This window comes from Brachyistius frenatus, unplaced genomic scaffold (assembly GCF_029030835.1).
Source record: "Brachyistius frenatus isolate BFR_SWC_R1_liver_20210118 unplaced genomic scaffold, ASM2903083v1 Contig_81, whole genome shotgun sequence".
In the NCBI taxonomy this organism is placed as follows: domain Eukaryota; kingdom Metazoa; phylum Chordata; class Actinopteri; family Embiotocidae; genus Brachyistius; species Brachyistius frenatus.
The window spans coordinates 476,376-489,029 of record NW_027210680.1 but is presented as its reverse complement, the minus strand read 5'-3'; the positions used below and the strand labels follow the sequence as shown (position 1 = coordinate 489,029).

General features: G+C 41.4%; 1 protein-coding gene across 8 annotated transcripts in view; it reads left to right on the top strand.

Annotated features, from left to right (window-relative positions):
* Positions 1-11,816: 11,816 nt before the first annotated feature.
* dock4b (dedicator of cytokinesis 4b) overlaps positions 11,817-12,654 on the top strand; it is a 124,663-nt gene continuing 123,825 nt past the window's right edge. For all 8 annotated transcript variants that reach the window (XM_069709186.1, XM_069709185.1, XM_069709184.1 and 5 more), the window contains exon 1: positions 11,817-12,003. In XM_069709186.1, the coding sequence (XP_069565287.1) occupies positions 11,937-12,003 (67 nt within the window). In that variant the 5' untranslated portion in view covers positions 11,817-11,936. The remainder of the gene's footprint in view (positions 12,004-12,654) is intronic.

Below are 12,654 nucleotides of genomic sequence, written 5' to 3'. Positions count from 1 at the left end.
ACCATTCTCTGGCAGCGAGTTGCACTGCACTCTTTTAATTGATTCGGTGTTCATTTTAGAGGGCTACATGTTATGTGTGCTTGATTACAGAGCAGGCTGAGCATTCAATGACATATTGTTGCAATCACAGAAAGGCACCGCTGAGAAAAAGAGTAGACTTGTGTCTAGCCAAAGGGCTTTTAAAGGTTATATCACAATTTGTGACAGTTGGAGGAGAAAAGAGTGTCCGCTGGGACTCAGCTCTGTGAGTCAGGCCAGAGATGAGGGAGGGAGATAGAGACAAATAGAGTAAGAGAAGCAATTGTGTTTGAGCGAAATAAGAATGTCAAATAAAGGCGATGATTGCAAAAATAAAAGAACTGGAATTGTTGCTTTTTATCCTCCAGATCGCAGGTTGAACTGCAGCTTCCACGGTGATGCTGTTTCAAATTATTAAAGTGTGGAGGATTTTCAGTTTGATTCCAGGGGAAAAATAAAAAATTGCTTTTTAAAAAAAACAAAAAACAAACAACACTCAAGTACAGAAATAAATTGAAGCCCTACGTACCTAACAACACTGTGGGCAAGCATGTTGGATACAATCGCCCCTCCATGGGAAGTGTGATGGGGAGAACAGAGGCATGATTGGTGAGTATGGATTTAACATAGAATACAGGTTCTTTCCCACTGTACATTTCTCCAGGTGCCAGTCTGTCTGTCTTTCTGTCACTCACCTAATCTCTGAAACCTGAGTGATCCACCGGCGATCTTCCCTGGTATATCCTCGCCAAGTAGCCGTATGCGTATTAAAAATGTGGTGCGTAAAAGCATGCAGTGCGTGCTCTGGTTGCAGAAGACACCTGACAGTCAAGGTTTAAGGACAGCAAATCAAACCACGAGGGCACACAAGCACAGGCGCAGAGGCGCTGGCGGACGTGATATCCAGCTGCCCTGACATTTGGAAGAGAAGACCTTTTGATGTGGGAGGCAGAATAGAGCTTTGTTTGTTTTTATGTCTCTGTTGCTGCAAATCTGTCCAAAGCTGTCTTTCTCTCACCGGCTCTCACTGCAGGTCTGTTTTCCTTCTTTTTTTTTTTTTTTTTGTGCCAGTTTGGTGATTTTAATTTGTTCTCTCCATTTTCCTTTTTCTTGTTTCACCTACCCCCCTGTGTTTACTTTTCTCTGCATGCTTGAAATAGTCCCTCACTGTGTTGCATCTGTGGTGGATATCTCTGAAATTCACTGCCGTGTGCAGAGAGAGTGGAGCAGCAGTTCACAGACCCCTTCACCTCACCGTCAGACTGTTATCAGACTAAAGCCTGGTGTGTCTCCCACTGAGCTGGGAGGCACAGACCTTCCCTCCACCGGCTTTCATCTGTGCCTTAATGCAACCGCACTGAAAGCTATATACACATGCTGAAACACAGTCACACACGCATATTAATTGCCAGGGTTTTCAACGGTGTCACATTAATTTTATGCCCCCTTTCTCCTACTTGTAACCTAGGTTTTTTGGGAGCATTTAATGCTCAAAATATTGCCAAGAATGCGCACGCACAGTGAATCTCCTTGTGTTAACTAATGTTAACGGGAGCAATTATATGATATTGATAAGTATTGATTCAAGTGGTTGTTCACTGTTCGTCAGCACAGCATTTCTTTGAGTGTTTACCAAGAAACCTCTTGACTCTGATGGTGCAGCAATGGTTCTTTCATTACAGAAACATTCAGTGAGAAAAACACTTTAAAACAGAAGAAACATGCTTTAAGCTGTGTTTAAGTCATCGTTTCCATTAATGTCGGCCTATTGTTTATGAATATGCAGCACAAAGACCTGTGGATGATATATGTATACAGCATGTGAGAGACAGTAGGTCTGATAGTGATTTCCAAGGCAGCAAATCTTTGCTGTTTCATATCCTGCTGTGATTTGTAATTCTGTTGACCTATCTTTCCAGATCAGTCTTCCTGCTTCTGGTTTTACTGACGAGCCAAAGCCACCCTATAGCACACACACACACGCACGCACACACACACACACACACACACACACACACACACACACACACACACACACACACACACACACACACACACACACACACACACACACATACATACATACATACATACATACAATGACAGCTATCAGAATAACCTTTGTTTTCATGTCTTTCTGGACAGTTTGACGCTTTAATTCAAATAAAAACAAAACATGTTTTAATAGTTTGCTGGGATGTAGTCGCCATGACATCTGTTTAGCAGTTATCTTTAGTATTTAATTTTATTCATCAAGGATCAAATCTCCACTGGCCTATGAGCTCACCATAATATCATCATATAATGACGGAAATCCCAGATCTTGATTGCCTCCCAAATTTAATTAACTGATCCATTGACCTCGGGTTATCGCTTCACCAAATTTCAGTGAATTAAAATCCACAACAGCAGGATTAGTAAAGTTATTATATCAATAAAGTGAAATTAAAAAGATAATCCAGCCAGTTGATAGAGTTTTCCATAGTGTAGGAGCCCTAATTGTGAATCACACATAATTATCAAGTCTATAAAAAAAACACACACACATAAACACATAGATATATGTTCTCACGCAGCTTTTTACACACTGCATATTGTACATATTCACTGTGATCCCATATGGTGTAATAATCTCCATAACGTAGGCGGAGTGAATTTATTTTAAAATGTAGCTCTGTTCATCCCTGGATATCAACTCACATTCCCCGCAGCAATGTTTTTACCAGATAAAACTGCTTACTTTTCAACTCAAACTACGCATTAGCAGTTACAGTATGTAATTCCAGCTCATCAGGTTGATAGCATCGAATGTTGTCAGAAGTTAAAGATGTCAGCATGCTTTTAAGTTATTAGTCCACACAAACATGCTGCCGTGGTAATCACACCTCTCAAGACTTTTTCATGCACTTTAAGGGCAAAATGGATTAGAAAAGCAGAAATTATCAGCTCAGCCGCTGTGGTGATTCTCATACACCACCTCTTTATGTGGATTAGCCGATGTAGGTGTTGCGGTTATACTCAACGCAGCACAGACAGCTCCTCACACCAACGCCCACAGACCACCCGGCTGTTAGAGCAGCTTAACACCATCCAGAAAAGAGCAAACAGCACTTAGCCCAGAGCTGCTAGGGCAATTGCCAGCCTGTGGTTTTGCAGATATGAGTAAGACATGATGACTAAGCATCAAAACAAAAGTTTACATGTTTGTGCACTGCTAAACAAAGCCTTTTAATATGTTATTTAATACCATGGTGAATCTTTAATTTGAATAACTGTCAAAAGTGAATCAAAACAGTCTCAATGCTCACTCTTCGCTTCATCTACTTTTTCTTTGTTGTATTCGCTTTCAATTTAGGCTTTATAGTTTTGTTTCAGTATGATGGGAAATACATCTGTGGTTGAACTAACTCAGTTCTGCTTCTGTATTCCAAAAATTTATATTTTAGCCAAAAAATATTGCGACTTCCTGCAGAGTCGGGGTTTTTTTTTTCCGTCCGACATTTTTTGTGTGCTTTTTGCTGAAATACCAAACATTCATGCTGTTCTTAGAAATTTCCCCAATATGAACAGCAGAACAGGGACACTAACATTAGCCTAGCCTGACTTCAGCTTGTAGCAGTGGTACTAGTAGTATCGAATAAGGAGAAGCTATAAGATTTAAGAGCTATTGTTTGCAGCTTATGTAAACCCTACAAAAAATATATATATAGTATGCTCCTTGGCCTTGGTAACACTGGTTACTTCAAGGCAGCTAGTTAACCGGACATGCTAACATTTGCAGCTTCTGTAGGAGCAGATACACACACTGTTTAAATCATTCTTCTTGCAATTTTGCTCTTGTATTTTGGATTGCTGGAATGCAAAGGAAAAACACAAACAGCTGTCTGAACTATTAAGATGCAGAAAAACATTTTTTTTAAAAACTTAAAAAACTCGCTGTGCCTTGTTATGGTTGCTGAGCTATTGCTGCTGAGCTATTGATTTTCAGGGGAGCAGGTTTTAGTGAATGGTCAGCGTTATAATAACTTGCATATTCCCACTTCCATGTTTCACTTTGGGTTTGTAGTATCATTCTCTCCTGTTTGCCTCCTATACCACCCTCTGTTGCAGCCATCCATAAATCTCAAAGCTTTACTCTTACTTTACACTACTCGTCCTCTGAGACCACAGCCTTCTTTTGAAAGTGCTGCAGAGTGGGTTCTTTAATTCGCAAATTATGTATCTTCAGTGCTGCTTCTCATCTCTCAGTGAACAAAGTTTGATGTATTCTGATGCCTAATTTAGCCTTGGATGGAGGTGATCCTTGCCGCAAAGCATTTGAGTATCAGGCACTCCCTGATTAGAAACCAGTGTATCCATGATTGATGCTGAAACCCCGTCTTAACAACCTGACTTCTACCCTTCCACTTAATTCTGGTGCCATATTTCCCGCTATCTCCAGTGCCACTTATTAATAAGCAAGATCTGCTGGAAACTTTGAAATCCTCAAACTTTGTCAAATATGTAAGACCACTGATTTTCAATGTGTTCTCAGACTTTTTCACCCTACGTATTTGTGTGCTCAGTGTGTGACTGTGCTGTCAGCCGACGGGATGAAATATGATGTACGATGTGTGTGGGTCGGTGGGTGTGGGAAAGGGACGCATTGCCAGGGATTGCTTTCAACTTGCTAACAGATACAGCCATTTATGACAGCCATCTGTCCAGCATGAATGTGTGTGTGTGTGTGTGTGTGTGTGTGTGTGTGTGTGTGTGTGTGTGTGTGCGTGTGTGTGTGTGTGTGTGTGTGTGTGTGTGTGTGTGTGTGTGTGTGTGTGTGTGTGTGTGTGCGTGTGCGTGTGTGTGTGTGCGCGCTCCCAGGCGCAATTATAGTTTCACTGGTGGGTGTTGGGGTCCAGGTGGCTGTATACTGTAATAGTGCGCCTTGAGTGTGCAACAGCATGGGGGATGTGGGAGCCCAGCCGAGCATGTAAGTCATAGGCACTGATGCCCTGTTGTCACCATGTACCAGAAACTGTAACTTGAGAAAATGGAGTAATCTGGCTTTTAGGGTTACAAATAGTTTTTTCTATGTCCAAGTCCAATTTAATATCTTAGTATCCCACTTCAGTCTCTCAAATTGCGTAGCGCATGTTGAACATCTACTCTAAATCAATGAAGGGAGGTTGGGGAAACGTCGTAAAAGTGAGTGGTGTAACTTGATGTCAAAAGTATGTAATATTTAGGCCAAATGTAAAAAATAAAAATGCTTATGTGGCTGTTTGAAAGATAATCTTAGTGAACTTTATTCTGCAGGACTTTAAAACATCAAGTTATTAATACTTACAGTTAAGTACCCAAATCATTATGGAAGAGAGAACCTCTCACACAATGGAACAAGCTTTTAAATAAACATGTCTTGATAGTTGTCATGGTGGCAAACGACCACATGATCTATTTTGTGGGTGGCTGAAAAGCTTATCTGTTCAGATGCATCTTCATGCACAGTGGATGAAAAGAAAGCAGGCAAAAGAAGAGTGAAAGGACTGAACGGCTCCTTTAAACTCCACGTTTTGCTTTCTTGAAACAAGATCAGGTCAGATCAGAAAACCACTTGATGTGACTGAAAAAGCAAATTCCTTTTAAAGCAGTTGGAAATAAGCATTTGAATAGAATAAAAGTAATTGGATCCTGCTCTTCTGCAGTGCCTCATGAGCTTTTTGATACTAAACGTTTTTGGGTGTATCAGAGAAGCAGTTAAACTTGATAAAAGAGAACATGGGAGGGAAACACTGCACTTTTCAGTCTTTTGATTCCCACGGAGAAGAGTTTCAGGTGACAGGATCCATTCCTGTACAGCAGATCATCTTTAATCGCCCGTGAGGGCGGTTTTGCATATCAAACCCAAGAAAAATCATCCATGGTGCACTCTGTACTGATGCTAAGGAGAAAAACGGAGTCTATTTTTACATCCAGCCAAAACATAGTTTGAAGTGAAGGCCCAGCAGAGAGGAGGGGGAAAAAAAAAGTTGAGCTGCCAAAGTCATCGGGATCTACAGACGCTGCTTCATCATCATTCATGGTGTGCAGATGGAGAGTAACAGGGAAAATGTCAAGATATCTGACAATACATGTTTTTTTTTTTTTTTATTGGTTTCGAAGAACTTTTAGTCGCATAGTACCACAATGGATGGCAAAAGTTAGCTGGTTCAGACTTAAATACCTCAACAGATATGGAATAGATTTTGTGCAGCCAGTGGTCCTCCTCTAACGATTCTCAATTCACTGACTTCCACCAGGCTGACCTTTGTGGTATTTAGTGAACAACTATTACAAGGATTGCCATGAAACTTGGGACACACGTTCATATAACCCTCGGGAATATTTGTGAGAGCTTCTTTCATCCCTTAGCTTTCCATCTGTAGCACAATCGTCTGGTTCAAATTTAAATTTGTCCAATACTTTACGAGCAAATACATGACATTCCCAGTTGTCACGGCTCTTGCTACTTTAAGTTTCTTGCAAATTAGCACGTGTTAGCATGCTGTTAACGTAAGTAATAAATTGGCTACTTAATAAATTTCAGCATGTTCAAATTGTTAGCATTTAGCATGTTAACATCGAGCTCAAAGCTGCTAGAGTGGCTGACGACTTTTGTCCCCTTGTCCTTAGTAGGAAACTTAAGGTTGGGATCATTTTTTTCCCATATTTAAATTGATAATTTTTTTTTTTTTTTAAAGGTTCTGTGTTTGGAATTATAAAAAGTTTTTGTAGGTTCTATATATTTTTTTTTTACTTTATAGCTGCACACATGCCAGAATAAAACGGTCTGTATTGCATATAGTAAAATATGTATTTCTACCAATATGTGTGTGTGTGTGCATTTCGATTCACATGTTTGTGTGAATATGTGAATATGAATGGTCTTTTGTGGGGAGATTATATCCTAAGAAGTGATTACACGTACAAGAAGAACAAATGAGTAATCTCCTTCTAATCTACAGTAAACACACCAACAGTGTAAATGTGCGGTCCAGGAAAAACAAAGTGATTAAGGCCACCATTTCTTGAAGATCCCTCATTGGAAGTATTGGGTTGTAAGATTCAGCCTTCATATGGCACACACATAGGGGTGTTTTTCTTCGAAGGCGCAGCCTGTTTTCATGGCTATATTTAGAGGCCTGCTTCCACTGGAGGTGAGGAAATTGCCTGCTGAATGTGAGCAGAGGGAGGCATATGGTTTTTTTTCTCCCATCTGACCTACACTTCCTGGTGTGAATTAAATCAAAGCCGAGAAGTGTTGAGAGGAGTTGATAGGCAGTGGTCTCTTGAGATAAGGCACCGTCATTTTTGCTCCAACTGTCCAGCGGAGTAAATCAGCCTTGTGTAGTCTGACTTTTTGACACCATAACACAGTTGTAGTTAAGTGGCGGTTTGAAGCCCAAAAGGGACTTGAGAGGGAAAATGAGAGTAGACAAAAAAGAAACCAGGGCTGTCCCCAGATGAAACCTGAAAGCTCTACTATGGCTTTATAACACATCACTGCCGATGTCATCTTTAATCTCCTTTGTTTGCTACAACTTGTTTATGTTTCGAAAGCAATGAAGTCTTGGCTGATGCTAAAGTAAACTACAAATCACCCAAATCGCTCCTCTCCTCTCCTCTCCTCTCCTCTCCTCTCCTCTCCTCTCCTCTCCTCTCCTCTCCTCTCCTCTCCTCTCCTCTCCTCTCCTCTCCTCTCCTCTCCTCCACGCTAACCATTTTGACTCGTGCCTCACAGATGTTACGTTTATTTGTGGCCATGGGCCAGAGATAAAAAGAGACTGGTGGTTGAGTGGTGGAAATGCTGAGCAATCTTCAGAGCCCATCTGGCCCGTAGTAGAGCTGTCTGTGGCAATGGCCGACTCCATCTTCCCCTCCATCATCTTCAGTTGTACTCCCATCTCCGGTGGCCTGCAGGGAACATATGGGTCTCCCTGATGAAACTCGGCGCAAACGCCGGGGAAGGACACGGGGAAAAGGGACAGGGACGAGGACATGAAGAGATGAAGGGAAGGAGACAGTAAAAAATGAGCACCTGAGCAGAATGCTGGGTGACCCGATCTGTCCACAGTCAACCAGGATAATCCTTTCACAGTGAGGTCACTGAACAGATCCTCCACCTATGATCCCTCCTCTTCCTGTTTTTTTTTTCCATCTTCATCCCCTCAGCTCTCACTTGATCGTCCTTTGACAGTCTGACTTACAATCTCACTCAGGTTGAAATCACAGTCACTAAAGAAATGGTAAATTTGTCTTTAAATACATGAAGGATTAGTAAATAGATGCTAACAATTGACAATATGAGAACAAAGTGTGTTTTACTGAGACAATTAGAGACAAAAAGGAGGGAGTTTGTGGGATTTTTACTCCATTATATTAGACTGTACAGTTACTGCAGTCTGTAAATGTAGTGCTTGAAGAAGTAATCAGATCAATGCCTCTGACACGCGCAGATTCTGAATGTAATGGTTTGACAACATGAAGAAAAGGATCCCTAACCAAAAGTTTCAGCCAACTCTCACTCAACACAGTAACTTTAGACAAGAACATGACTTCCACTCTGTCTGCAGCAGCTCTCTACGCTCTTTGAACAGCATTTTCCTTTTGGAAAAAGTTCTTTGTTACATGACTTACATCCATACTCATCCTGGTCAAAATACTGTAGCCCTCATAGTCTGCACTGCACAGTGTATAAAACAGGAGTGTGGGCATCAATATGTAGCACAAATAGCTACAACTGCAGTGTGTCCCCATCCAACAAAGATCCGACAAAGTCTATGAAAGCTGTGCGAAGTGCTGCACAACATTTTGTTGGCAAAATTCGAGCACTGACCGCGGCGTTTTTGTCTTTTAGATAACACTAAACTACACTTCCTGCTACACTTTTTGTTGCATTTTAAATGTGTTTACATTAGATCAGGTGTTACATTACACTGTTTCTGGCTGAAAGGCTCTCACTCAATACTGGACCAATTCAAAAAATTGCTGCCTCAATTACACCCAAAATGATGGGAAAATCGAGTCTAGTTTGACAAATACCAAAGTGTTGCTGCTGTTTGTTGAGATTAACTCATTTCAGTTGTCATGTACATGTTTTAGTATTTTATATTTTTAACAATATATTATATTCTATGAACTGATGGCATGTTTTGAATGAAAAATCTTCATTTGTAACTTTACTCGTCAAATGAACGTAGTGGAGTAAAAAGTATTTCCCTTTGAAATGTTGTGGATCAGAAATATTAAGCAGCATGAAGATGAAAAGTCACTCGTCCTACTGCTATGTAAAGAAACACTTTCTTTGGAATCAGGACGTGGAAGTGACCGCATGTATAATTTTGGCGAACGTACGTGCGTACTACAAACTGAGTGAGATATCATTTTGTATGTAACCCACTGGGACAAAGATCTGGCAATAAAACACAACACCATTTCAGTCAGATCACATTCAGCTGTTGGCAGTTAACACCTCTGTCTTATCTGTCTCACTCCTGCTTTCTTGCTCGCCTTACCATATTTTTCTACCACTATCGCAGCTTGAAAATGTGAAGGCAGCAGAAGTTTGAGCATCGATCCACCGATGTAGAACATAGTCTAGTTTCCACTTTATGAAAAAAATAAATAAAAGAAGAGTGCACACTGGCTCCAGTCTCCTGTCCTCTCTGGGATGAATCCGTGGGGTTTCTGTTTTACTTTTCTCCCCAGCTTATGATTTATTCATATGTAGAGTAGTGCATTCCAACAGTCCCCCTCACACCCACAACCCCCCACCTCTAAAATCAGAAATATCAGAAGGACGGGGATGAAGCAGCGAAACACTGAAACCCACTGTAAAATTAATCCAGCTCTATCTGCTCGCCTGCTATTTTTTTTTAATGTAATGTATTCCATGGCATTTATCCAACACACTGTATGTGTGTGTGTGTACAGTGAGAGAAACAAGGCAGATAAGAAAAAGGGGGGTGACATGCGGCCTATGATGCCCTGAATACGTGGCGCGTGCTTTAACCTACAAAGCATGCAGCGAGCCTCGGGTTGCTTTCTTTTTTTCTTCTTTTTTTTTCATGGCACATCCATTCATAATTCACCATATAAACTACAAAGACGGATGGGTAAGTGGACATGCGAACTAGGGATGAGACAGAGAGAACAGAGAGGCACATTTGACACTTCAAAGCATGTTAATGCACCATTTGCAGCATGAGAAATGAACGGGCATTAGAATGGCTTTTTATGGCATAAATTAAAAATAAATAAATAAAATACTTTGTGCTCAAACACACCACCAGCTACAGTACAGCACACCCAGGCAGGTGATGGTGAGAGTGAGTTCAAAGAGAAAGAAAAGAGGAAACAGTGTGTGAGATACATGGATGTATTGGATAGTGAGCAGCGGGCTCATAAAAAAAATGTGTCACTGGCATGTATAAACTCTCACTCTCCCTCTGTGTGAGTGTGTGTGTGTGTGTGTGTGTGTGTGTGTGTGTGTGTGTGTGTGTGTGTGTGTGTGTGTGTGTGTGTGTGTGTGTGTGTGTGTGTGTGTGTGTGTGTGTGTGTGTTGAACTCTGTCATTTTGGCTGTGGAACTCCCTCCAGTTTTCTGCTTCCTCCTCTCACAGGCTCATGTATTTTTCATCCACCAGTTGTCCCAGTAGAAAGGCTGTGTGTCCAAAAGGGCTCTCCGCTGCTCCAAGGTCATGTTCAACACCGGTGCACTGACAGAATGGGTCTGTAATGTGCATGTCCATGGGTGGATGTAAATCAGTGCTTGCATGTCTTTGTTAAATAAGAGGTTTGCTGGCTCTTTTGAAAATAAAATAAAACAAGCAGCTTATATCCCACTGTTCACCAGAACGACCCCAAAAACAGAACAATATCCTCATGTGTCGAAGATGCTGTGGATAAAAGGACCGTTACTGACGTAACTGGGTGCTACTACAAGTCCCAGAATGCATTGCTGCAGTTTCTCGCTGCGCTGGCGATGCCGCTGCCTTCAGGCGCTCCTCGGGAATTCCTAAACTATATATTTAAATCCCAGCTGGAACCTGAAAGTGGTTGTTATATGTTATATATAACGTAGATTTAACACCAGAATCCTCAATTTGGGGTTAAGTTTTCGGCCACTTGTTTGGTGCATTTCTCTGTAGCCTACATGTGATGAAGGTCTCTTCATAGGCTACATTTACTGAAACATAAAATTAAGGCATGTCTACCAGACGTTTCTTAGAAAGGGGTGGGGAATTCAAGCAAGCATGTTTAAACTGGAAGCACTAATGTGAAAATAGCAAGTGGGGCATTTTCTTTTAATTTCATTGACTTACCGGCTTGTCTTTTTCTATTAAATAAAGAGGCCAATGCTGGTGCTACTATCTTTTCATGCCGGTGGTAACAGCAACTCGTTAGGCTGAATCTTATTTTGTGTTTCAACCTTTTTTTTTTCTTTTCCCTTTTATTTTACCGTGAAGCAAACTCATGTCAGCAACATAAATCAAAGCCACATGCTTGCCACTCTGTTAATGTAATTAGGACTATCTTAACATCTTCAAGGCACAACTTTTGAGTGGGATATTGGACCGAGGCTGCTGAGACCGAAGGTTCAAATAGGAAAACATTTGAAAATACATCAGTTCAAACATCAGACAGTCAGTCGCCCGGCTTTCCATTCTCTCCGCCCTCTGATTGCGCTGACCTCGAAGTTGGTCACATTTCCCACGGATCCTGAAGGCAGCACGACTCCGTACCACTACGAGCAGCAGCAGCAGCACAGCGGCGGCGGCGGCGGCGGCTGTGCTTTCTCCTTCAGTAACCTAAACAATGACTCCTACTACAGACCGGAGGAAAGCACACCAATAGAATGCGTTACGCAGTCCCCGGACCCTGCATTTCGCCGCTACTCCGATGGCTCACTTAAATGCGCCCACCGTAAACATGTGGATACCTACAGAGCACGAGAAATACGGCGTCGGTAAGTTTATTGCCTTTATGTTTTGAAAAGCTACTGTCCTCTGCTTCCACTCGCATTCAGCTGTAAGGGCATGTGTTCATGTGTTGGATGGGCTTCAAAAGGTGAGGGATGATTTCCAGCACCGAGAACTGTTTACAGTGAGTGATTTTTTGTTGTTTTTGCTTTTTGTTGTTGTTGTTGTTATTTTTTTTTTTAATTATTTTTTTTATGTAAGGGCAGCATCAGCTCCCTTTTGAAACAGCCCGTGATGAGTGAGAGCTTGGATTTCATCTGACTGCCACATTGCAAAGCACAGAGGCTTGTCGCTCTGATCTCACCTCCCCCTGGTTCGCCAAAAATGAACAGCCTCAATTAGGTTTTTGTTGTTGTTCCTGTTGGTGCTTTTTTTTTTTTTTTGTGCCCCTTTTCCTCTCTTCTGCATTCCCACGGGTATAAACGAGTGAGCTATTTTGATTCCCTGTGCATTCCCTGTGTCTCTTTGAATGGGAGAAATCAGTCGCTGTGTGTCTGTTTATTTTATTTTTTTCCCCCCAGCATTTGCCAATTCTTCGAAAGAAAGGCAAATCAGAGTAAAAGTAAAACAAGAAAAAAGAAAAAAAGATGTCTCTCTGATTTCTTCTGTATCTGAGATTGAAATGGCTCTGGAACCAG